Source organism: Helobdella robusta (genome assembly GCF_000326865.2).
Source record: "Helobdella robusta unplaced genomic scaffold HELROscaffold_12, whole genome shotgun sequence".
In the NCBI taxonomy this organism is placed as follows: Eukaryota; Metazoa; Annelida; class Clitellata; order Rhynchobdellida; family Glossiphoniidae; genus Helobdella; species Helobdella robusta.
This window is the reverse complement of record NW_008703664.1, coordinates 552,205-576,245: the sequence shown is the minus strand read 5'-3', so window position 1 is coordinate 576,245 and position 24,041 is coordinate 552,205. Positions and strand designations below refer to the sequence as shown.

Sequence of the window (24,041 nt, the reverse complement as noted above, 5' to 3'; positions counted from 1 at the left end):
GGCCTAGTCTTCACGGTTAGACTGTAAATATTATATATATATATATATATATATATATTTATTTATTTATTTATTTATATAGAAAAAGAAAGAGAGACTGAGATCTTTTGAGTGAATATTCAACATAGAATAACGATAAAGTAAATGAGCTCAGAGCAAAAGTCCTTATGCCCTTATATTCATAGTAATATCACATCACTTAATCAACAATCACATTTGTGATTGTAAACAAAATCATTATCATCTTTCATAAAAGAATCCAAGCCTAATTTGAGTGGAATCACACTATCAGCATTTACCACATCATTCAGCAGGTTGATCCACTGTGGCACTTTCCTGGTGGGGAAATAATTCTTTGAAAACATGTAAGGAAAACAAAAAAGATTTCTTTAATATACCAAAGTCAGTGTCAGATTGATATTGTTATTAAATTATCAAGCATTCTTCATACGGAAACCCGTATGCTCTCAAGTAAATGAAAAGTTAAATTGAATAAAAGTGGTCTAAAAGAACTTGACTCTGGAAACATCAAAAAGATGGAGTTCAAAAAACTCAACGGTCCTTGAAAGGAGGAAAAAATAAATGAATGGTTGAAAAGTTGTCGTTAACTTTACACTTATAAGGTTACTATTATCCAAATTTTGAATTAGCTACTCGTCACGTTTAAGCAGCATTTTCGTTCCTAAATTTTTTGAATCTTAGCTTCAAAATACCTCATTGAAAACAATATAGCAAAAATGACACACAAGTCTAAAACGTACATTTTCATTTCCATTTTAAGAACATCATTTTTCCTTTTTTGGTTTACAATTTTCCACTCTTTGTGAAAAACTGCAACTCAAACTCTTTAAATGAGTTAAATGGTGAAAAATTATGATGCAAAAAATTTAAGTGGCAATAATTTCAACAGATGGTTATGAATAAAGTTTGTGCTTTTCCTATTTGTTCATGGCCTTATCATCAGCAATCGTATTTTATATTCACACTTGTAGAAAGAGGTGCTGATGCAGTCAAAATCTCTAATAAATTGTGATTAGTCGTCAAACTTGATCGAAATTTTTTATGACAACATTTTGCAACACTCAAGAAAAACGTTTTTAATTTTCAGTTTAATTAGATTTTTGTTTAAATATAAATTATTTATTAAATGAAATAAACATTTTCTTTCTGCAATTTTTATTAAATATATTCAGTCATATTTTTTTTAATACGTAAACTTCAAAGCCATAAATTTAAATTTAATAAAATTTAATTTAAAATTTAATTTAAAATTTAATAAAATTTAATTAAATTTAATAAAATTCAGTCATATTTTTTTTAATACGTAAACTTCAAAGCCATAAATTTAAAAATCAGTTTGAAGAAATAAAATTTTTGAGGATAATGCAAACTGAAATAATCTTAAAGAGATCATTGAACGCTATAAAGTGCAGTTCAATACACGCTCGTCTTTCTTCGTAATGCATTTGTTAAAACGTTTATTTCCTTACTTTTTGACGACGTGTTTCGTACATTAGATATTGAACTATGGTGTTATTTTGATGTTATAATAGAAAATTTTTTTGATGAGTTCGATTCTTTTGTAAACTATTTATTATATTACAATTTATTAAAACTTTTTTAGAGAATGAGAAAAAATTAAAAATTCACAATATTAGAATCCATTTTAATAGTTTTCATTTGCGAGATACTAACATTTTAATAAAAAAAAAATCTCTAAAGAAGCATGGGAGATGGCATTGCAGAAAGCAGCTGGAGACTACTGCAGTTGCAGTTGCTGTAGACTGAGCATTGTGTGCGAGAAGGTAGATGCAGGTAGTACAGGTGAGTGTTCGTGTCGGTGCCATCGTGACAGGTAAGCATCGTTCGCATTAATATAACCGACTGTAACATGCCATGGTTAGCATATAATTTCGCCAGAACTAACGTAGATAACATAATTTTTATCAAATGTGAAAGTTTGTGTTTTTTCATAGGCTATTTTTTATTTATTTTAATAGTACATATTTGGTAATTGTTGGTCCTTCATTCATTGACCTACCTACCGATCCACCTTCAGAAAAACAACAAGTGACAGTGAGAGTTTAATTTTTTTTACTTTAAAATAATTTAAATTTAAAATAAAAATTTGTGCTTCATTTTTAACATTTTTGTTATTTCTATTCTTTATTTTTGAATTTCAATTTGTAAATTAGAATCAATTAAAATTAATCTTTGGAAAATGAATTAAAAATTTAGCAGCCTCATTAGTTATGCGGTAATAAGTTTAGGAGTAGAATCACTATTTTGTGTAAAATTTTTTTACAATTACTATTCAATTCCAAAAACGTAATAATTCGAAATATAATAAAAAGATGAGCATAAATGTACATCAAAGAGAAACCACAGACATGTTTGAACATGACGTAGCGAGGCAGGCATTGATTTGCGCCTAGTTACATTCAGTTCCGAGTGTGCTGTCTGTGCTAATTTGCCAGCTGAATCGATACATGACAAATATGTCATGAAGAGCTATGCGAAACTTTGTTTCATCTTGCGAATTTTTATTTCACATCATAAGGACATTTTAAAAAGTTTTAAAGCCACTCTTACAAATTATTTGAGAAGTAATTAAACGTATATGGAATTAAATTTATATAAATAAATATATAGCAACACAATAAATTATATAAAAATTATATAGAAAAACGGTCGTGCGAACATTTTAATAAATCTAATGCCTGAAAAGACAAAACTGCATTGCATCGCATTAGCAGATTAGGTAACAAACCAGTCAAAATAATCAGTCAACCAATCAACCAGCCAACCGACCAACCAACGAATCAACCAACCGACCGACTAACCCTAACCAATCAACCGGCCAACCAACGAATCAACCAGCCAACCGACTAACCAACCAATCAACCAAAGTATCGATGGTACGACTGAACACGACATCATATTGAACTGTTCATTGTCACCTTCAATGGGCTCCAGTGTAGAAAATAGATCATTCATTAACGACGATAATGCAATCACGCAACTACATATACACATTATTGATTGGGCTTTTGTCCCATTCAAGCCAAAAGTAATATATGTACATAAAGATCATACGTGTTCATACGTGTTACACACACACACACACACACACACATATATATATATATATATATATATATATATATATAAAGGGTTACGCTTATAAACATATAGACGTTTAATATAAATAATAAGTTAAAATAATGTAATAAAAATAGACGTACATACTTTTTTATGTTTTATGCATATACAGAATTTTCAAACAGTAGCATGAAATGTAACCAATATAGTTATGTTTATTAACCATTTATATAAATAAAATTAACCTTTGGAAAACTTTCGTATTCGTAAGATTGAAAAAATCGTTTTCGACAAATGTTCTATAATTAAATATTCGTAGATTATAGCCTAGTGCATAGCCTATAAAGGTTATTTAGTGAAATGTCATGTCATGTTAGTTTATATGATCAAAAGATCAGTCACCCATCGTATACAATGTTTTTCTATGCTATAGAATTATTCTGAATCATTAAAAATTTTCTTTTTGAAATAAATAAGATGTTGTTCTATTATCGACTTGATTTATAATTATAAAATAATAATAAGATCTGTCGGAGGAGGATGGTTTGTTAACTTTTTCCCAAAAATAAGTCCCATTTTTCATAAACATAATTTTTTTCAATTTATTCTTCTTCCAACATTCCTATATGGGATGAATAATTTCTATTGGAAATAATAAGCATAAATGAAATGATTCTGCAGTAAAGAATGAATTTTTAGTAATTCTTAGACATAAATAATTTTTTTTTGACGAATATTTAATTAATAGTTTAATTTAATTAAATACCAAAATTTTATTGCATTTCAACCAGCGTTTCTTATTTTTACAATATTTAAAACTGTCATCCTTACTAAATTTGTAAACAAACAAAAAATTATCGCTACACACACACACACCACATATACACACACACACACACACACACACACACACACACACACACACACACACACACACACTGATATATATAATTTCTAATTCTAACATCTTAAAAATTTTATATAATGAAACATTTTTCTAATTTTCAAAAATTTAGTCTATTAAAGATTTCTAATAGTAGGCTAAATACATTATCGTAATATACATGTAGGCCTACATATGTACAACTGTACAGTGTACACACAACTCACTCACTCTTACACCCACACACACACACGCACGCACACACATACACTAAGGGAATTAATACTGTCAAGTTTACATTTTTGAGGAGAAAAAAGAAATTATTTGATAAACAATATTTGCATGACACGCATGGTTGAGGAGCTTATCCAAAGTGGTTTAGAGATTTCATTATGTGTGATTTGGATTTTCGTTCATTTTTTTGTGTGGTTTGGTTTTCATTCTTTTTTCTGTCTTTAATTTTATGTTTAGTTTCCATTCCACCTGATTTAAAAAGTTCTTTTTTGAAGATTACACGTAAAAATTAATTTTAAATTATTTATTTTAATATATAATATTTCGCTTTTTCCAAACTTCGGAAAAATATCACAAATATTTTTTATAAATTTACATTTTATTAACAAGAACTTTAAATGTGAATTACCAATGATAATTTTCAAATATTCATCATTCTTATTATTAAACAGAAATATTGATCAATTGGTTCAACAATGCAATTTTACAGACTGTAAAAACGCAAGCAAGAGATTTGTTAAGAGATTTATTTTTAATAATTTTGGGTAAATGTTACGTTGTATAATATTCGCTTTTTTGATTATAAATTGAATAATTTTGAATTGAATTGAATCACACAGGACGCACCTGCATCTGTCAGACACTTACAGCATCCAGTCAAACAAACAAACATTTTAATTCGTTTGTGTGCATTTTTGTGTTTCAGCTTCTCTGTTACTATAGTTGAACGCAGAAATGTACATAAAGGTCTTAATAAAGATAAAGTCCAACGATGACAAGACTGAGATAAACTGTTTTTGCTTTGTCGAATTTTATCATATGAAATGTTTGATTTTCTTAACTTTTTATTGAAGTGCAATTGCTATGTTCATCACCTATCTAGAAGTAAAGTCGGCTTAGGTTCTGCATTCATGTATCCGAAGTCTTCTTTATTTTTAGTTTGGCGATCGATCAATAATACACTTTAACTACTTTGTTTGTGAATGGTTTATATTTTGAATTATTTGTTTTTTTTAAATAATAAAATAAATATTTTATAAGTATATTAGATTTAAAAATTTTCCGTTACTGCCAAACGTTTAAATCATGCCTGGCTTACATGGGAAAGCGTTTTTTGATGATCTTGTCTTAACAATACACCTGATTCGAAGCTAAAGAAAACCAGCTGAAACGATCAACCGTTTCGTGATATCAACTTTTTTATTTGATTTTTCTAATAAAATTATTTAAACATTTAAATTTGTTTCTTTTCATAATTTACTTGCAACCAATTTAGAAAATATCAGCTGAACATAGCACGATATTAGAACATAGCAGACCTTGGTCAGCTGATATCCAACTATTCGCAAGTTATTATATATTTATATTATTTCATGGTGTTTGCGATAATCTGCTTAGCTCATCAGATAATGAGTGTGGTGGCCATGTCTGGCTTCGCAGTTATTGTGTGATGACCTGGCTCGAATATAGCCGGGCAAAAAAAAAGTTAAAAAAAAAGTGTTACATTCTTCCAAAATCAACAACACACAATAATATAAACGACGGGTATTCTTTTGTCATATTCAAACCCGATAACAGCATAAAAAGATCAGGTGACCTCAACCGCAATACCACTATGCCTATGCCATCAAGCCGCCCAGCACATGTTGTAATGTGTTAATGCGTTGCGTGATAAGGTACTTTGCGCATACAAGAAACTTGGAATTTATTTCGAAGGAGGTGGATGTACAGCTTTTGTAGCATGGAAGTTTGGTTGGCCATAAATTGTGATGTGAAGGTGGATGTTTAGGCAAATAGTTGCACTTTAGGTCCATATCAAACGATAAAAAATGTAGCTTTTATATTAATGGATATTATATGGCCATTCCTGAGTGATAGGATACGCAAAACTCAATTTAATTAAGCAAAATTTTAGAAAATAAGAACTGCTTTCATCATTGAATAAAAATTGAACTACGGATTAATCAATATATTATTCTATAAAAAACGATTTAAATAACAAAAATGTTACCTATTACCTATCATTCTGGATATGCCCTGTCAGTGTTCCTCTATAAAAAAAGTGATTCAAATAACAAAAATGTTACCTATTACCTATCATTCTGGATATGTCCTGTCAGTGTGCCGCTTGCCTCTTGGTTTCAACTACATATTTATAAAGTAGCCTAAGCGATAATTATGAACCAAACCAATTGAATGTCTTGTAATATTTTTATTTTACTAATATTTTTACTAATATTTTCAGGAATATGTCCGTTTAAACACGACGATCACAAATCAGCATGGCTATACGAGACCAAAAAGAAGAAATTAAATGCTATACACGTGATTCAAAGTGTATGATAATTTTTACGAATAAAAGTAAAATATATTTGGCTGTCCATACTGTTTTGCACATTAAATTGTTTATGCTTGGTTTATTCTATATATATATATATAGTTGTTACCTTCTTTGTCGACGTTTTAAAAATTAGTTGGGATCGTTAAAATATTGAAAGTTCGTAAGTTTTATTTTGTCGATATCGGTAGTTAATTCGTTGTCGCCGTTTGGTATATTTTTAATTTTTATTTTACCTAAAAGTTTGTTTCTGTCGCCTAATTTGTGAAAAATGGGAAAAGGTTTCAACAATTATATGACCAAAAAGTTCTTCCATCCTGGGAATAAGGAAAATTTAAAAAGGGTTAAAAAAATTTTCTTGTCCATTAATTATTTTAATAATTAATTTTATTTGAATTTTGTTTTAGTAATGATTAATTTTTGTCACTTCAGTGAAAACTAAAAAGTAACTGATGTTATAGCAGATTTAAAAAAATTAAATTTTACAGATTGGGTTAGAATTCGGCCAGGATTAGTGCTTAGGACCTTATGTCTAATGACCTATGATTATTAATTATTTTTATCAGTACACTGTACACCGTGATCAAATTAATTGCTTACCATCAATATGGAACAGTTTGCCACTCATCATCCATCAATAATTATAATTATCAATAGAAATGTTTAAGAAGCGATTGAAACAGTATTTGCTTGAACAGACCATGGCTGGTCGTACTGACATTTGTTTATCCGGGCACCTCTGGCGCAATGCATAGCATTTATCGCCTCTTCCATTGTTTCAAACTCACCTTGCAATTTATTTTACTTTCATCATCTTAATATTAATTCAATGCAGATTTAAGTTTATAAAAATTAAAACCACACTACCAATCACCTAAATGGCAAAGGCAACAAATTTTTCTAGCCAGCAAAGAAATTATAACAATTTTATTTAAATATCAGATTTAAAAATCTGATATTTTCTAATAAATTCTAATATAATATATTATATTAGATTCTAATATATTCTCATATATTTTAATATATTCTAATAAAAATCAGATTTTAAAATCAGATAACTAACCTTTGGATCCTATCATAACAAGCCTAATCCTAATTAGATGGGTGGAGTAATGTAATTAAATGTAATAATTATTTTGTATTCAAGATACTTACCAAAGGGAGTGTTGTTTTATTCAGATTTAAATTAAGGTTTCAGTTATTATAAAATAAACAAGTGGAAGTTCACTTACCATGTTTGCATCTTTACAGTTATCTCATCTGAGAGGTACTCCACAAACCTGCATCCAAAAAAATTGATGATAATTATTTTTTGTAAAAAATCAATTATTGAGTTCTTAATCACATTTTCATTCAATATGAACATTTAAGTTGAAGCAAAAAATGTTAATTTTCATAAAAAATTAAATTATATTTTTTAAAAATTAATGAAATAATTTAAATTTTTTATATTGCAATTGATTATGCACAGGTGTGGATGGCTGAGCAAAAAGCAGACTTTGAAAAAAAGAAGCAGGAGGAACTTTTGACGCAATACCAGAGGGAGCAGGACATGTATGCCAACAGGTTATTGTTATGAACAATGTTATGTTCAACCTACTTGCTCCAACATTTTAAATTAAAATTATTGTAGTTATATGTTGGATATTTTCAAATGAATTTCAATAATGACTACAAATAATTCTATATTTCAAATTGTGCTATTTTTTCAGAGCCCTCCTTGGAGATGAGAAGGCAAAAGTTGGTTTAAGTTTCATGTATGATCCTCCGCCTGGCGCCAGAAAAGGTATTCTACTTTTTTTTATCTCATTCATTGCTTATTGAAATTTGAATCAATATTTTATGAATTTGATTAGTAGAGTATTTTTTTACCTCATTGTTTATTGAAATTTGAATCAGTTTTTTTGTGAGTTTAGTTAGTAAGTTGGATAGTTAAATACATTTATAACATTTAATTGGTATGATGTTATGGCAATTTTAAGTTAATCTTGGTTGTTAGGCATTGTCATACTTATGATATAAACCTGCTATTATTGTATTCAATTATTTAATTAATCAGTTAATTTTTTTCATTTTCCATGTTTACTCCTGAAGAAAAAGAAGTGAGACAAATTTTTTTTTTGTATCATTCATTCTATCTCAATTAGGTAATTAACTTTGAATCAACCAATTAAGCAATTTACACTTGCACAACATGACCGAATAGTCTATTTTACTTTGTTATTTAATTCCCATAAGAAAGAGGACGATGAACCAGAGTACAAATTTGAATGGCAACGAAAATACAATGCCCCGCGAGAAGAATACCTGAAAGGCAACGAGGCCATCATGGACCAGCCATTTGGCATTGAAGTAAGGAACGTAAGATGTATCAAGTGCCACAAGTGGGGACATGTCAACACGGACAGGGAGTGCCCTTTGTTTTCTGTTAACTGCACGATGGAACCACCCCAACGTACGTTTTGCATTCTTGTTTTTTGATTTATTTTCTAGTTTACTTATGGTTAATTTGTTTAATTTAAATGTTTGTTTGATCAGTTTATCCAGTTCAATTTATTTTCTCTTTTATATTTTTAATTTTACATGTTTTTGTCATTTGATTACTAATGCTGTGTGTTTTTGTATCTCTGTTTAACATGTTCATTGTTCATTTGATTAATTTATTGTGCCTAGCATTTTTACATTTATAATGTAATTTATATGAATAATAATTTAACTCAAGTTAGATTATTTGTAAATACAGCTTGTATATCAAAGTTGGAAACCAAAAAGAAAACAGAAGTTAAAAAGGTCAGTTAGCATTAGCATTTGAATTTACTTAATGAGAATAATTTTCATAAAGAGGTAACTTCTTGTTAAAAGGTCTCAGAGGAAACTGCAGATGAAGATCCAGAGGTTGCGTTCTTTAAGAGCCTCACATCCAAACAAAAGAAAAAATTAATCAAGTAATCATTAAACAGCTTTAAACAAAATTTATCAACCAGTGTTTAAACGAAATTTATTGAGTCATTATAAGATGTTTGCAATTTAAAATATTCTAATATAAGTTTTGATTTATAATATCATGCAGAATATTCAGAAATGTTGTAATGATATAGATGTTGCATATCAGTCAGTTTTTGGACATAGAGCCCTTATTCTTGTATCATATAATTATTAATTAATTATAATTAATCATATGACTATTAATAGACATAAAAGTAAACTTTTTTAATGGTTAAAATCACAAATAGTTATCTGTGAAATCTTATTATATTAAGTGAAACAATGTGGAAATATTATTTTGAGATGACCTGTCCTAAATTTTGACCTATTGCTCCGATCTGTTTATTATTCCTTGACTTTGCTAAACATTGGCACGTTTCTCCTCTTTATGCCTTTAATTACGTTGACGCACATTCATCTATCCAATTTTTTAATAATCTTAGTAATATTAAAATACATTAAGTTTTGTTAAGTGGGAATGAATGACATTCAGGTTTTGGCATGCCGAAAAATTTGCAAATATAGACTAACTTTTACCATTATGGATTAAAAGGTGTAACTCAGTGATTTATGGGCTGAGGATTATTTAAATATGTTGAAATTATTCTACGATAAACTTACTATTGAATATAAATTTTCTCAGAAAATTGGAAAAGATTTCGAAAGAAAAGTCTAAAGGTAATTCAATATACATTTTTTAACCTCATTTTACAGTGTCTTTTTAGTTAACTTCGCTTAATACCCTTATGCCACTTCGCACTGATGTAGTTTGTCTCCATATTACGTTGTGTGTCTCCACGTTATTCTGTTATATGATTTGATTGGTGTCATTCTTTGAAATATGTAAATTTTTTACTAATGATTTTTCAGTAGTATTGAGCAACAATAGATTTCTTTACAATATTTATGCCAATAAGTTTTTAGCCACTGCAAGCATTTATAGAATATTCTATCATTGATCCTGAAATGTATGCAAGCATTGAGGGACACACTAATTGAAATGAAGCATATAACCTGGAAGTGTTTGCGTCATTATATTCTATTTGTTACTTCTCTCCAAAGACTGTAGCGTCATTGCTGTTCTTGCTTCCAGCAAAGTTTATAATGTGAAGAACAGATATGTCTACAGATATGGTTTAAAATACCATTGTTTCAAGAAAGTGAACGTTATCTTAGTGAATCAATCATCAATGACAATTTTTTAGAAGCAGCTCTAAATTACAAATTTTATTAGTAAAAAAGTTATCTTGTTTTTATGCGCAATGAATTATCAACGTAAATAATAAATAAATAAATAATCAAACATTTTCCAATCACAGAACATAGACGGCACAAGGACTCGAGAAAAGCATCAAGGAAATGAATTTAGAACATTCATTTTATTGTAATTGTACATATAACTATTTTATAGAGTCTGTTTTATTTTTGAGGATCAATAAAATTTTGAATGTTATGTTAAACGTTTTTAACGCACTTGTTTAAAAATTTGAACTGTCATATAAGCATATAATAGCGTCGTTTCATTTCAGTCCCATAGCTTATTCTGTGCCAGTTCTCGTTCTGTCACTTTATTATGCGTCCGGTTAAATCTCAAATAATGAAATTTAAAGTAATTTTCCTTTTAAAACATTTTAACCGGATCGATGTACATGTAAGAGGGTGTAGATATAGTTAGGTGTCCATGTTGTCGAATGTTTAATTATTATTATTATTTTGACCGAGATTCACAATAATTTGAAAAGATCTCCCGTGTGCAGGATGATGACGCGCCCTATTAAGAAACTAATATTAAAACTTGATGAGTAACCTATCAAGAAACAAGAACAGTGCCTCCCTTCCCAATGTGTGAGTTTGCGTCCGGATGACGTTCTGAAAATCACAGGCAAAAATAGTGACGGCGGTACTTGTTCACACAAGTCAGCAACCGATTCCTGAGTGGTTGCTAGCGTTAGATTAATCAATATAAATACTTCATTTATCGAGAAATGTCACTAAATTTTTCAATTTTTTTCGGTATCATTATTCTAAGGTGGTTTTGTCGTTTGTCTTGTTCGTTAATGATAGTAGCTTTCAACGATGTGTTCAAAAGTTCAATACAAGATTAGATTCATATAACGCTTCATATGCGCTAACTTAGTTTGAAAATATAACAGTTAATGGTAATATCAACAACTAATTTTTTAGTTATTTAAGTAATAGTGTGTAAATAAAAGTAGACAAATATTTTTTATTACAACCAAAACTTTCAAGCTAGCTTCATCAAGCAAAAAGTGTCAGTTGGCATTTTCCCAATGTTGAAACATTTTTTCAATTTTAATTCAGCATTAAAACAATGACAGTTGGTTTAGAAAACTTTTTGGAAAAGATTTTATTATAAAATAAAAAATGCTAAAAATTCAGAGAAAAGCCAGAAGCATAATGGCGCGTGTTATATGAATAAAAAAAAGAAGAAAGCTGATAAAAAGAAACTATAGGACTCTATGGGACTATCGAACGATTCATTAAAAAGTGAATGGTGGCAAGTCATTTGAAAATTTAGAAGATCAAATAAATGAGAGAGTGCGGCCGATTTTAATTTGTAAATGGGCGGTCAGAGGTCTAGGATTCGTCTCGTAATATTTATTATGTAATTTTGTTAGCATTTACACTTTAAGAAACGATAATTTTTTTAATGTTTTTTCTATTGTGGGTTAAAATGAGAGGTCTGAAAACTGCATCGTTCTAGTAAGCCTGTGTACGACATTTGTGCTAAAAATTGTTGGTTTATGCGCGAAGCAACGCAACACGCTTACTCGGAGTAGGTAGGTACATCATATTTTTGCACAAACTGCACTAACCACATCACTGCATCATAAGCGAAAACGCTGTCGATAATTTCTAAATCATAAATGCATAGGCATCAAAATTGTACAGGCATTTTTAAAATTTATATAAAGATTCTTAGTAAGGTTTAGGTTTCAATAAAATTAAATCAACAGTAAGTTTTGCAACCGTTTCAAACATTCTCGTTGAAGAGGGACTAATGTAAAACACATACAAGACCAATACATGCCTAACTAAATAACATTTTGAGTGACGATCACGCATTCACGAAAAATTGCTGGTTAAAACCAGTTCCGAACGCACATGAGCTAACATGTCTACAAATTTGATATACATTTTTGTTAGGCGGCTATCACATTGAACGCACCTGCACTGTGGGCTCAGTTCAATATAAATCACCGCCACTCTGCGATGACCACTAAACTACGAGACGATTCACAATTGAAGACGTGTCTAGGTAGGTTATTTTGTACAAAATTGTTTTAATCTGCAATTTAAACTGTATGTGCAGTGTGCGCTACACACACACGTCCGCACGCACGCACACACACGTCCGCACGAACACATGCATATATATATATATATATATATATATATATGAATATATATATATATACATGAATACATATATATATACATATATATATATATATATATATATATATACAAGTATGTCAGTTACTATTTGAACCGGATTTGCAATTATTAGCGCCTGAAGATTATTTATTATTAAAAAGGAATTGAATCGTATGTTTGCAGCTACTCAGGGACATTCGATTGAAGTTAAATATTAAATCAATTAGAATTTTCAGTAATGATCCTTACCTATAACTAAATAATAAATACGTGTTTTAATAACTCCTCTTCAATGTTTTTGAACTGCAATATAAAATTGAAGACTGTAATGTTATAGTTGCCAAGCATCATGAGGTATGTTCAAACCACAGATGTAACGTTATTAGGATATCTAAATTATGAATTGCTAATCTTCACGATCGCAAAAGCTGGTAAATGATGAAACCTGAAACGTTAAGGCATCGTTTGCATCCATGTACGAGCGAGTTTCGACTGTGCAATATATACGCTGTCCACTGTACATAGAACTTTATATAAAAGCAAACCACGGAGTTAGGCAAGTTACTTTCTGTTTCGTATTTTTTATTCAAAATGTTGTTGTAAATTAAAACTTACTTTCCATTTTAAATATATTACTTAAATTATATTTGATCTGTCTAATTTTAAGAAAAATTTCAATCATTAAGTCCAAATGGCAAAAATTTGTTTGAAGCAAAAATAATGAACAAATCTTTAAAAAGAAACAGATTTTAATTTTTCTTTTCCAATAAAATGATTACTCTGAACCAAAGCATTATATTTCGTTTTGCAACCAAAGTGAACTACTCTGGTTTTAATGCACCAAACTTCTATTCAATGCAAATATTTTTCAAATAAAATTTGAGTTTATTATTGTAAATTATCAGATTAGCTGTTTTATAATGTCATTTTTTTGCTAAGTTTGACGGATAAACTGGATTAGAGGTTAATCCTTATTTCTTAACCATTTAGCGACTGATTTAACTTCACTTCTTTCTTTACTTCTTCGTTAATTTATTTCTTTGTTTCTTCAGTTTCACAATCAATTAACTTGTAAAGCCCCATTTCCGCGATGTTCAAAAGTGCTCCTTAGTGAATTTTTTAAACAGATGGGTCTGGAAAAGTTATTTGTTTAAATGTAGTTCAGAGCTGTCATCTTTTCTCTCTTCAAATCGCTGTCAAAATTTATTTTATTAAGAATTAAAATGGTAAATAAAAAATATTTTGATCGTTGCGATATTTTATCGTTTATTTAATATATAAATTTTATTTGGAGCATATATTATTTTAAAACAAACGTTGTTTGTTGCCCGATATGCGCAATTTGATGCAGTATTGTTCTCGATTGATACGGTTTAGCATTCATTAAATTTACTACGAAGTTTGGGCATACGTAAACAATTTCATATATCTGACTGACAAACAAAACTATGGATTATATTACTACTATTACTGCAGCTACTACTACCACAACCACCACCGCTACCACCATCGCTACCACCACTACCACTACTAACAAACCTAACCGTACTACATACATAATTACAATCAAGCACCATTATTTCACCTGCTAATAAAAACTGCCACTGTCTTAACTTTTTTCACGTTCTGCTACCCAATTGAGTTCAATAGCTGATCGTGAGTTCGACATTTAACTAGCGTAGTGTTAAACATACGTAAATTATGTCTAACAAGTAAGAATTGCAATACACACTTTGTGTAGCCTCTTGTCAAAAATTGATTTTTTGCTTCCTTGTTATTCATCAATTTCTAATTTGTGACCAAAAAATTTGTTTATTTATCTTTTGTCCCCAGATTTATTAGAATAATGTATATTAATTTATTATTACTTATTCGTATTGCAGTCGTTATCATCTTTAACTCATGCCCTTATTTTTTTCATTTGATGATTGTATTGACATTATATAAAATGTGAAAACATACACATGGTTGATAAGCTTATTGAGCGTTAGATAACGGTATAGACAAGAATTTAATATGAGCCGGTTAATTAAAAAGCATGACAACGATGTTAATTGAAAACGGCGTTCAGTCATTTTATTAGCATAGGCTTGCGATTATACCTTTCAATTATTTTGAAAAATTGGTTACAGATGCCATTGATTGTATAAATAGTGTTGGTCTGTGTCAGGAGATTTATATATTCCCATAAGTTTTACAAATTAAATTTTAATTTCGAATTTGTTTAACACAATTCAAGTTTATATTTAATGTTTTAAAAGTTTTAAAACTTATTTCAACAGAACGAACACAAATTTTTTACCATCCTACTGCTAACAACACCAAGTCAACTGATTGGATATTTCTTCAAAATGGGCAGACATATAATCGTGGTCATAAACCATTAAACTAGCGGAGGAGTTTTAATAATTGCATTCAATAACAACTTGTTTCGTTAAACTTCAAAACAAACAGGTAAAATACTTAGCAAAGTTTTTTACTCTTTTTTTTGTAAAATATTTCATAATAACAAAAATGCAAAATTTATCCATAGGAATGGAAACAAAAAATAATAATCATTTGTCTTTATCTGCATCAAACTTATCTAACAATGCTGAAAATGGTCGCCACAGATACGGTGATTATGGTATTGCTATAGAAAATAGTTTTGAACCGATCGCTCGTAATATTAGGACATTCGTGGCTGGCAAACACAAGCGAAGATTGGTTCAAAAATCGGGAGAGTGCAATGTGACCAGCTGTAATGTGACCAAGAGGAAACAAAAATATTTCTTTGATATATTCACAACGCTAATTGACATGAGGTGGCGTTTTCACACTCTATTATTTTTTGCCGCTTTTGTAACGACGTGGTGCGTCTTTGGTTTCGTTTGGTTTCTCATTGCAATTGCCCATAAAGATCATATCAGTCATGCTAACGAAACAAGTACGCCGTGCGTCACTAACGTTTACGACTATACGTCAGCTTTGTTATTCAGCATTGAAACTCAAACGACAATAGGCTATGGGTACAGGGTAATTCAAACTGAATGTCCGTTTGCAATTTTTGTTTTAATGATGCAGTCATGCATTGGTTTATTAATTCAATCTTTTATTACTGGCGTTATATTCTCAAAACTTTCACGACCTAAAGGTAGATCCCAAACTATTATGTTCAGCGAAAAAGCCGTTATCAGCAAAAGGGACAATGAATACAACCTACAATTTAGAGTTGGAGATATGCGCAAGTCTCATATTATAGGAACCTCTATACGAGCTGTCCTCGTAAAAAATAGATTGACCAGTGAAGGAGAATCGATTCCTTTATGTCAATTTCCGTTAGTCCTTGAAACGGAGATGAGCCCATCGGACAGCTTCGTTTTTTTAATTTGGCCCGTGACCGTTGTGCATAGAATAAATGAGAAAAGTCCACTGTGGACAATGTCATTAGAAAACTTGTTGCAGGAACATTTTGAAATTATTGTGCTACTCGAGGGGACCATAGAATCAACCGGCATGGCTACTCAAGTCAGAACTTCTTACATCCCAATAGAAATTATGTGGGGAGAAAGGCTGGTTCCCTTACTGACGTTTCAGTTACAAAATGGTCGCTACGAAATTGATTATAGTCAATTTCATAACACGTCGTCGATAGAAATGCCAGAGTGTAGCGCAAAAGAATATGCTGAACGAACGCAACAAAATCCTTCACACAGCGTCAATAAAGATTCCGATTACATAGCTAGTTTTACAGCTCCAGCCGTTCGACAACGATCACAGACACCTACCTCATTATCTCTACACCATTTTTTCCAACGAAAAAAAAATGGAATAAATAAATCAGATCCAAACAGCCGTTCTTACCCAGAACCCAAAAAAATATCGCGGAAACACAGTAAAAAACGTTCCCATAACGGAAATGTCTCGATTAATAAAGGATTTGATGCTAGTACTGACAGTCTAAAACATGTCGATTTGTCACCAAGTATAAGTTGATTTGCCATTATTTTTGCGATTGATAAAAATTTCTGCTCATAAAATATTATTTTAAATAATTGGCATTCAAATCATTTTTTAATTAAAACACTTAAATAAAATAATCAGCGAATATGATTTAGCCCCTTCAAATAATTCATTGTACTAAACTAAATGCTTAATTTTTTTATTAGCTCAAAAAATTATTAAAACTATTTAAAATGGGTTGTTAAATGTTTCTAAAATAGTTTTCGATAGAATTGAATTGTATGATACAATTGCAACAAATATAGACAAGCAGACGATCTCATTAACAACATATAGAAAATCGTGAAGTTTATTAAAATTGTGGTTAGCATTGATAATTATTAATGTGTTGTTAGTATGTCGAACTTTATTATCGCCCAACTCACTGCAAGCACTACCAATGCGCTGCACGTAACATGTCCTGCAGAATCCACTGCAGAAACAAACTGAAGATAGTGCTTTCCTAGAATAACTGCGCGGCTTCAGAAATGGTCATAATTGTAATAATCTGATCTCTGCCGTTTGAATTTTAAAAGAAAATTTTAAAGGAAGATCATTGCTTCTTTCTGACCTACATTAATTCAACTAAAGTAATTAAAGCTGAGTTAGCTGTGAAATGTTTTTTTGGTAAATTTGATCGATAGCCAAAAAGTTATTCATGGCAGAGAGAGATTATTGCATCATCTTCATTTTAATGGTGACCACTGTTAGAAGTGAACGATAGGGTATATTTAAAAGTTTTTTTAATGCAAATATACCTTTGGTCATCAATTAATTAAATTACGTTTTCAAATTTAGACTCAATGAGAAAAAAGAATCAATTTTCAAGATTGACGAGACAGCAAAGAAAAATTTACCGATGCAAAGGCACAAAAGCAAACTTTTAAACCTCTCCTAGCAACGATTAACTGATGCCTGTTTTAATCATGAAAACATACGCACATATACATACACGTTGAATGCAAGCGCTATTGTCGAATTGTAAATTTTTTGAGCAAGTTTTCACGCTTTCTTATTTTCCTCTTTTTTGCAGATGACCAAAATCTAGTGATTTAACAAAACAACAGAAGTACATTATGGGAAAAAGACAATTTTCAGCTGTGTGAAAATCACGGAAACGAGATTAACAAAAAGGGAAATAATTTCATCAACAACGCCAACAACTAAACGTTCGAACGTGGTCTGGCAAAAGTTAAAATAAAAAGCCTTATAAACATAATGTAACTTATCCAACCATATATTAACATAAATGAATGTACGGAGTGAATAACAACGTACGCTAACTACGTCCTCGAGATCTAATCTAAAAAATTTTATGCCAATGAACGTGTGGCCGCCATGCAATGACTTTCATTTAGGTAACGCTATGAAATCAATTGAGCGAAAAACGAAGTATGAATTATGCCACTTCATCTAAACATTGATCCATTTTTGCAAGGTTTCCTGCATCAGTAATGGACGTGACATCATTGCTGCTGCTCTTGCATCCATTAAAGTTTGATGGGAATGCGATAAAGCAACAGATTAAAAGGAGATCCGGAACAAAGTGACCGTTGTTCGCCGGCGAACTCATGCTGTCCTAAAGTACGTGCCTCTTTACTGCCCTTGGCAGGCGAATCTTGGCTCTTAATAATTTCAGCTTTTTTATTTTTTTCAGAATGCATCGTCATTATCGAAATATACGACATTAGACATTGGCCACATTACAAAGAATCCGCTCAATAACTTATTTTATGCTTTATATTAAGCTCATTTTCATAGCTTTACATTATTCTGATTATTTTCTTTTTTTTTATCATGCTACCAGTTTGTAAGTTGTATCTGTCAGTCTTAATCTGTAACCAAAAAAGGTATTTGAAATCAACAAGTTTTTCAAACAGTTCAGTTAGAATATTGATGAAAATAAATAATAATGCAAAATTTAAACAAAGACAGTTAATAAATAATGAAATCAACAAATCACTTATTAAGTAACAATTAAAAATCAAATTTTATAACAATGTTAGTTGGAAAAAAGATGTTATCGAATTAAATATACTTAAAAAATTAAAAATAAAAACACTAGATAAAAATATTGACTAGAATAAAAAATGCAGATGGAATTTATAAGATGTCACGCTAAAAAGATTCCATGTGCATCATAATGCTGCATTGGAAGGGGACATCAGTACCTACAACAAATATTATTTTATTTAGCTTCAAATCATTTAAAAAACAAATTGTCCACAAGCTTATGAAAATGTTCCAAACGTAACCATATAAACTTAGATGCATCATCAAGCAAATAAAGAATGACGACCTTATATATAAATTCTGTGTTTTATTTGTTTTGAATCTAATATTTTGCATTTTGTCGGATTACTCATTCATTCATTCATGCAAACAGTTTGATATCAGGTAAAAAAATCAAATAAGATATATTATACCTAAGTTGCCCTTCCCTTCTTTATTATTTTTCTTTTAATTAATTAATTCTCAGAGGTATCAATCAACAACACAAAGAAAGCGCACGAGAATAAGCGTAAATTGTTGTATGTGATAAGCGAGGTCGCATTGCATTTACAACAAGTTAATGTAACAACAATACCAAGCACCTTACACCATCTCACCGTCCAAATTATTATATTTGAAATTTATTAAAATGGTTGAAAATTTGTTTGATAAATGACATTAGTTCAGTCCGTGATGTGTGATGAAACCTGATGCAATAATATAATCACTTTTGTTATTTTTAATTTTACCATGATATTTTTGATCTCCAGACTTTCCAACTGCCACTCATCTTTAAGAGCCCAACAAACACTTCTACTCTAGATAGGTGTTATAATACTTTTCCAAGCTTAGAACTTTTTACATTTTCTGTAATCACCTAACTATATATATATTTGACTGGCAAACTTGCAACTTTATTAGTTTATATTATTTTATTGGTTTATTCCAACTTTCAACCTTTACTCTGAAACTCTTATTTTTTTTAAAATCCCGTTCTATTGCCTTAAAAACCTGCATAACAACACATCTCCTATTCACCTGAGATTGTTTGTTATAGGTTCAGAATCTGAATTCATGTGGTTACAAAAATTAAAATTTTGATGATCAAAATAAATATTTTGTTCACTCCTTAACCATTCATTTCCTTCATCTCGCAAAGCCTGCAGCATCCATCCTAATCCCGTCACATCACAGCTATATAAAAGTTTGATTATATTTATGTGAAATGTATTTAAATGAATAAAAAACTTACAAATACATTGATGAAGGAGGTTGTGCCACAGGTTCAGAATCTGAATTCATGTGGTTATAAGAATCAAAATTTTGATGATTGAAATAAATATTTTGCTGTTGAGCCAGTTGCATAGAGGCAAACATTTGTTGTTGACTGGCGTATTGTTGACTCCCCCATATATTTGGAAAACCTGGCAACATCGACACAGGCATCCCAATGGGAAATATTGACTGACCGAACTGTGAATTTGAGTTGTTATGAGAAATGTGAGGATGGTTGTCGGAATGAGCACCTTCTACATGCTGCACAGCTTGTTGAGGTTGTGCAGGCCGACGAGCTGCTGACTTAGCAGCTGCTTTATTTTTTGCCCTAATTTTTATTAAATCACGAGATCTCAAGCCAGTATCTTTCAGATATTGTTTTAGCTCTGAGTCATATCTCACCTTTGTATTTTTTGTTTTAGGTATTATGCTAAATGTTGAAAAATATATTTTGAAAAACGCTAAACAAAAACCTTGTCAACGGTGAAATCATCATTATGTCTTTGTTTGTCTTCGTTTGATAATTCTCTCCACATTCTTCCGATGGTTGCTCCAATTTCACACACACTCATCCCAGGGTTATCAGTTTTCACTTGTTGCCACATCTGAAACAATTAAAACTGTTTTTATATGCACTCATCCAAAGATTATCTCTTGAAAACGTTTTTTAAATTTTGATAATCACACATTAAAAAATAGAAGAAACCATGTGTAGTCCATAAACTGAAAAAAAAAATCAACAGTAAAATAGATGAATCTTTGCAGATTTGTAAGGATTAATAGTTGAAAAGATACAAAATATTTTCATGTAGAACAGACTCACACATTTGCTGAATCTCATATAAGGCGTCAGGGGCCTTTTAGGTGGAGGTGGTACATCAGGTTTCACATTATCTGATGAAAATGAACTGCGGTTTTGTACCAAGTTATTCAAGTCATTTGAAAATCTATGCGGTGACGACATGACGTTGGGGTTAAAATTTAAAAATGAATTATTATGCTGAAATTGTTGGTTGTTACTGATAGCGGGAAGAGCATTAGAAACATAATTAGTTGCTTCTTGATTGTTGTAATGATTAGCAACTGGATGCAGATTGTGAATTTGGCGCTCTTTGGGAGTTTGTAAATTCAAAGGAGACCCTTCTTGGGAATCATTATTAATTTTATCATGTTGATGATGAGAGTAACAGTTTTTCAGGTAGCGATGTTGTTGTTGTTGTTGCTGCTGAATAATCATTTGATATGCAGGTGTCATAACAAATGGAAAATAGTTGCCAGGGCCCATCATTATCTGTTGTTGATGCATGTATTGCATTTGAACAGCTGCAGCTGCTGCAGCTGAGGCATAGTTTGCATAATTTTCAGTCTCATTAAAATTAACCTCTTTATTTTGGGTTTGATTTACATATCTATCACTACTGCTTTCATTGTTAACATGTTGATTGATTTGGAGAGCTTCTGACATTTTGAAGTCAAAAATGAAATAATAAGATCATTAAGTTTTGTTGGAAATGGCAGCCATCATCACTTTAGTTCTAGATAAGGTATTGATTTTCGTTTGTTAAATATAATTATAATATAATATACCCAGGCCAGGCTTACGATTTTTTTAAACTTGAATTTATATTAAAAAAAATGAATAATCAATCGAATTAATAAATGATTTAAAAAAATAAAACGTTCAAAAACCTAAAAACTAAAAAATTACTTCAACAGTTCCGAATCCAATTAATTCTTAGTTTATAATTATCTACATATAATGGAAATTATATTATAAGTCTTGAGTAGGATGCAAACGCAGCAACGATACGATACGATGGATTGTTCAATGGATGTAACAAATCTTAAATATGCAACAAAGATGGTTCAAACTATTTCGGTCTTCTATGAAAGACCATTTTGGTTTGCTGTTCAGCCTGCAAACAGCATCATACACTTAGAGGAATGCTTGGAATAAACCCCTAATAAACAATCAAAAAATATTAATAGCAACGAAAGCAATGATATCTTTTTGTTATTCTTTCCGTCTTCATAAGTTAATTCTCTCCAGTATTGATGTCAAAAACAAATAGCAGTCTTAAATTGAAATTTTTGTTTCACACGTAGTTCCATAGATCATAACCTTTCTCAACTAGTCGCCCTCTCTTCAATATGCTATGATCCAAAAACTTTTTTAAGAACCTAAAACTTTTGCTGCAGTTCGTCAACATTTTTACTTTATATATACACTTTATAGTGCTTATTAGTGACCGTTCTTACGTACATTTTTAGAAGAGATGTCCTGTGTGGGTTTCTGGTAAACCGGCTTAACATTATATATGTGGCTCACATAACAGCATTTTGGTTTGTGCCGCATTAGGCCCACATCTTTTATGCTACCTGGGGCAATCTTTACGGCATTAAATTCAAAGAAAACCCACAGCTTGGACGCCAGCTGATCGTTGGTGCATTCTGACGACAGTATTAAGTGAACAAAAACAAAATAAACAAAAAAAAAGCAAGAATGGAACATTACAGTAAGCTGCTTTTACTGACAAAAGAGCTAACCAAACTAAGTCAAAATTTGAAAAATTTGTGAAACCAAGTGAAGCTGACTGTACCGAAAATGAAATGGTCATGAGACCATTAGCTCTATATTATACACAAAAAAGCTGATTTCGTCGCGGTTGTAGAAGAGTACGAATTTTATATAGCCTGGTCAACCTTATGCAAATATTTAGAATAGGACAGTCATCACAAAACTGTCACCTGCAGTTGTATTGTAAATAGTTACCCCAGTGGTTGGGTAGATATGGCAGCAAACAAACCAGAACGAAGGTCAAAATGATTCAATAATTGTTGTTTAAAGCATCCAATAAACTTAGAAACATTTGGAAACCATTCATAAATAGTGGTTTTACATAATACTCAAACCTGATCTTTTAATAAAAAGTTTAAACCGTCTTTGTTAGCATCGTTGTCATCGGTTCTACAATAGAGAATCAAAGTCATTAAGCACTATGCGACAATTTTGTGCACCTACTTTAGCTATGATATTATTCTTGTTCGTTAAGTGTTGGCCGCTTTTATTTCAGATTCAATGTAGCCAATTTACTGAAGGTTCGCACACCGTTAAGGTATTTTTTTAATTAAGGCAAGGAGGATATGATTTCTTTCTACAGCTTGCCTTGAGAACAAATTTATATAATGTTAAATTTGTATTAACCTGTGCCTGTATCTTTCTACGGGCAAGTTGTTGAGTTGGAGCAAATATTTTCAGTTAGAATCTCTGATAAATGTTTTTATTTTGGAGAGAAGTAAACTTGTCCATCTACCTCTTTTGTGATTAAGTAGCCAAACAAAATTAAATGTTGTGGCTAGACTTTTATCCAACTATTACATACATTTGCCGATTTGTCACTAAATATTGAAACGCAAAAGCCCACGCTCTAAATTATTGAGGGGGAAAAACTGAAATCTACAGGGCAGGCTAACTATGATCCAACAACAGGATGAAGATATTGTTAGCAGAGTGAATTGATGAAGTGGCTAATGTAACGAGAAAATTAAATAGTTCATTGAAACTGAAATTTGGACTTTTAGTTATGAAATTTAAATTGAAACAGAAATTTAGACTTTTAGTGTTGTGTTAATAATTTATTCTTGTAATGAAAATTTAAATTTAATTATAAAACAAGTAACAGTTAGATATTGTAAAAACATTCCATTTAGTGCAACTTGATAAGTAGAAGAAATGATAACACTATTCCAAGTACCTGTAAAAAACGTTTAATGTGAATTGAGTTAATTTTTGTAAGACGAGGGGTTAACTGTAACTATAAGTTTTGAGGACAACGAAAAATAGCACGAATG

At 30.6% G+C, this 24,041-nt stretch overlaps 5 protein-coding genes across 5 annotated transcripts in view; 2 read left to right on the top strand and 3 right to left on the bottom strand.

Annotated features, from left to right (window-relative positions):
- Positions 1-6,828: 6,828 nt before the first annotated feature.
- Positions 6,829-9,506, top strand: HELRODRAFT_156362 (hypothetical protein; the record flags this gene model as incomplete). Its single annotated transcript, XM_009013451.1, has 6 exons — positions 6,829-6,900; positions 8,029-8,123; positions 8,270-8,343; positions 8,815-9,016; positions 9,348-9,351; positions 9,420-9,506. 6 exons carry the CDS (start codon positions 6,829-6,831, stop codon positions 9,504-9,506), a joined length of 534 nt encoding a protein of 177 aa, XP_009011699.1.
- Positions 9,507-15,611: 6,105 nt separating this feature from the next.
- Positions 15,612-16,610, top strand: HELRODRAFT_122255 (hypothetical protein; the record flags this gene model as incomplete). The annotated part of the gene is made up of 1 exon (XM_009013450.1): positions 15,612-16,610. A coding segment is annotated over one exon (999 nt), but the record flags the coding sequence as incomplete, so codon positions are not given.
- Positions 16,611-20,162: 3,552 nt separating this feature from the next.
- Positions 20,163-20,761, bottom strand: HELRODRAFT_167700 (hypothetical protein; the record flags this gene model as incomplete). The annotated part of the gene is made up of 2 exons (XM_009013449.1): positions 20,163-20,591; positions 20,663-20,761. 2 exons carry the CDS (start codon positions 20,759-20,761, stop codon positions 20,163-20,165), a joined length of 528 nt encoding a protein of 175 aa, XP_009011697.1.
- A 164-nt stretch (positions 20,762-20,925) lies between these two features.
- Positions 20,926-21,654, bottom strand: HELRODRAFT_167699 (hypothetical protein; the record flags this gene model as incomplete). Its single annotated transcript, XM_009013448.1, has 1 exon — positions 20,926-21,654. One exon carries the CDS (start codon positions 21,652-21,654, stop codon positions 20,926-20,928), a length of 729 nt encoding a protein of 242 aa, XP_009011696.1.
- A 777-nt stretch (positions 21,655-22,431) lies between these two features.
- Positions 22,432-24,041, bottom strand: part of HELRODRAFT_167698 (hypothetical protein) — a gene marked incomplete at both ends in the record, with an annotated part of 4,716 nt that continues 3,106 nt past the window's right edge. The window contains one exon of the mRNA XM_009013447.1: positions 22,432-22,640. Coding sequence (XP_009011695.1) covers positions 22,432-22,640 — 209 coding nt within the window. The remainder of the gene's footprint in view (positions 22,641-24,041) is intronic.